This window comes from Alligator sinensis, unplaced genomic scaffold (genome assembly GCF_000455745.1).
Source record: "Alligator sinensis unplaced genomic scaffold, ASM45574v1 scaffold1065_1, whole genome shotgun sequence".
NCBI lineage: Eukaryota > Metazoa > Chordata > Crocodylia > Alligatoridae > Alligator > Alligator sinensis.
This window is the reverse complement of record NW_005842812.1, coordinates 656,976-658,426: the sequence shown is the minus strand read 5'-3', so window position 1 is coordinate 658,426 and position 1,451 is coordinate 656,976. Positions and strand designations below refer to the sequence as shown.

The 1,451-nt window shown below is 66.0% G+C and overlaps 1 protein-coding gene across 3 annotated transcripts in view; it reads right to left on the bottom strand.

Annotated features, from left to right (window-relative positions):
• The window catches only part of LOC102370921 (17-beta-hydroxysteroid dehydrogenase type 6-like), a 14,671-nt gene that overhangs the window by 12,433 nt on the left and 787 nt on the right, over positions 1–1,451 (bottom strand). Inside the window, exon 2 of one of the 3 annotated variants that reach the window (XM_025191383.1) lies at positions 259–742. In XM_025191383.1, coding sequence (XP_025047168.1) covers positions 259–571 — 313 coding nt within the window. In that variant the 5' untranslated portion in view covers positions 572–742. Of the gene's footprint in view, positions 1–173; positions 1,434–1,451 lie in introns of those variants that run through there. The other 2 variants (XM_025191382.1, XM_006035225.3) reach the window with 2 other exon arrangements.

The window sequence follows — 1,451 nt, the reverse complement described above, 5'->3', positions numbered from 1 at the left end:
TTTCCCCCCAAGCTGCGACTCTTCGCCGGAGTCCAGGCCCCCCCATTGCTCCCCTCCAAAGTGGGGCACAGCACCCAGGAGCCCTCGCTCCCTTCTGCCGGCAGCTCCTTTGCCTGTTGCCCCCACAGAGCCCCTCCTGTTGGAGCTCAGAGCTGCCCCGGGAAAGGCAGGAGGAAACACGGAGGATTTTCTCCCTGCACCCCAGTGTCGCCCACCCCGGACTCGGGGTGCATCGTGCCAGGGATACAGCAGCCTCACCTTGGTCCCCCACCTGCCCCTTCACCCAGGCACTGGCCGCGGCAATGCTGTCGGAGCGAGTGACATCCAGGATCACCGTCTGCAGCCTCCCCGACGTCGCCTGCCGCAGCCGCTCGGCCCCCTGCTCCGTCAGACACGCCGCCAGCACCCGCAGCCCCCGCCCGTCCAGCTGCTTGGCCAGCAGGTGCCCGAAGCCGGAGTCGCAGCCCGTGATGAAGACGTGTTTGTCCGGGAGGTTCCCGACCACCTGCCGCTCCCGGTACCATCGGCGCAGGAGGTACAGCGCCAGCAGGGCCACCAGGTACAGCCACATCTTCACAGGCGTGGGGGAACAGCCACCTGAGGTCAGAGCTGTGTCCAAATGTGACCACCTCTGGGGTGGTTTCCAGCAGCTCCTTGCAAGTCACCAATAGCTGGGCGCCTGTCAGCCTGGGAAGAGCTGGCCCAGTCAGGTGGTTGCAATTCAGCACTGGACTTTTACCCGCTATGGAGGAAAATAATGTTATTCCCTTCCTTCCCCGGCCTCACTCACAGCCAAGAGACCAGCTGGGAGCTCTGGAGCGGGCATGGGGCATGTGGACCTGGCGCCCACCTTTACCCCGTGGTACAAGTGTGCCCCTGGGCAGTAACACAGGGCAGCTCACCGCTGGTAATCTGTATTTCTGCTTGCCCCGGGGATCCCGGCCCCTTCCCGTGCCCATCCCCTGGATGACCCTAGTTCTGGTCACGCCAGCTTTGGGCTCAAGATCACTCCTGCTTTTCCCTTTGGGGTCACCCCTGACGCTGGGCTGTGTGGGGGAAACCAGACAGAATTGGGGCCTTCCCCCCCCGCCCCAGCTGCCTCCAGCCTGGAGCTGCCCAGGGCAGAGGGGCTGGATGCCTGTGTGAGGCCACCCCAGGTATGGCCCGGATGCAAACCCCCCATGCCCCCTGTGCCACTTGGCTCCGGCTCCAACGCTTTTCCACAAAGCCACTCGTCCGGTGGCGGGGGCACTGTCCTGAGGGCTGCTCGGCTGGTGGCGGGGTCACGGCACTGCCCTGGATGATCATTAATCGCCCTGGAGGTCAGCAGGTCCTGCCTAGGGCCGGCTCTACCCGGGACCAGGGATTCATGGGGTCTGGAGGGCGGCAGCAGCTCGCGAGGTCGGTCCCGCGGCCCTGCGCCGCGCCGCGCCGCGCCGCGCCGCGCCGCA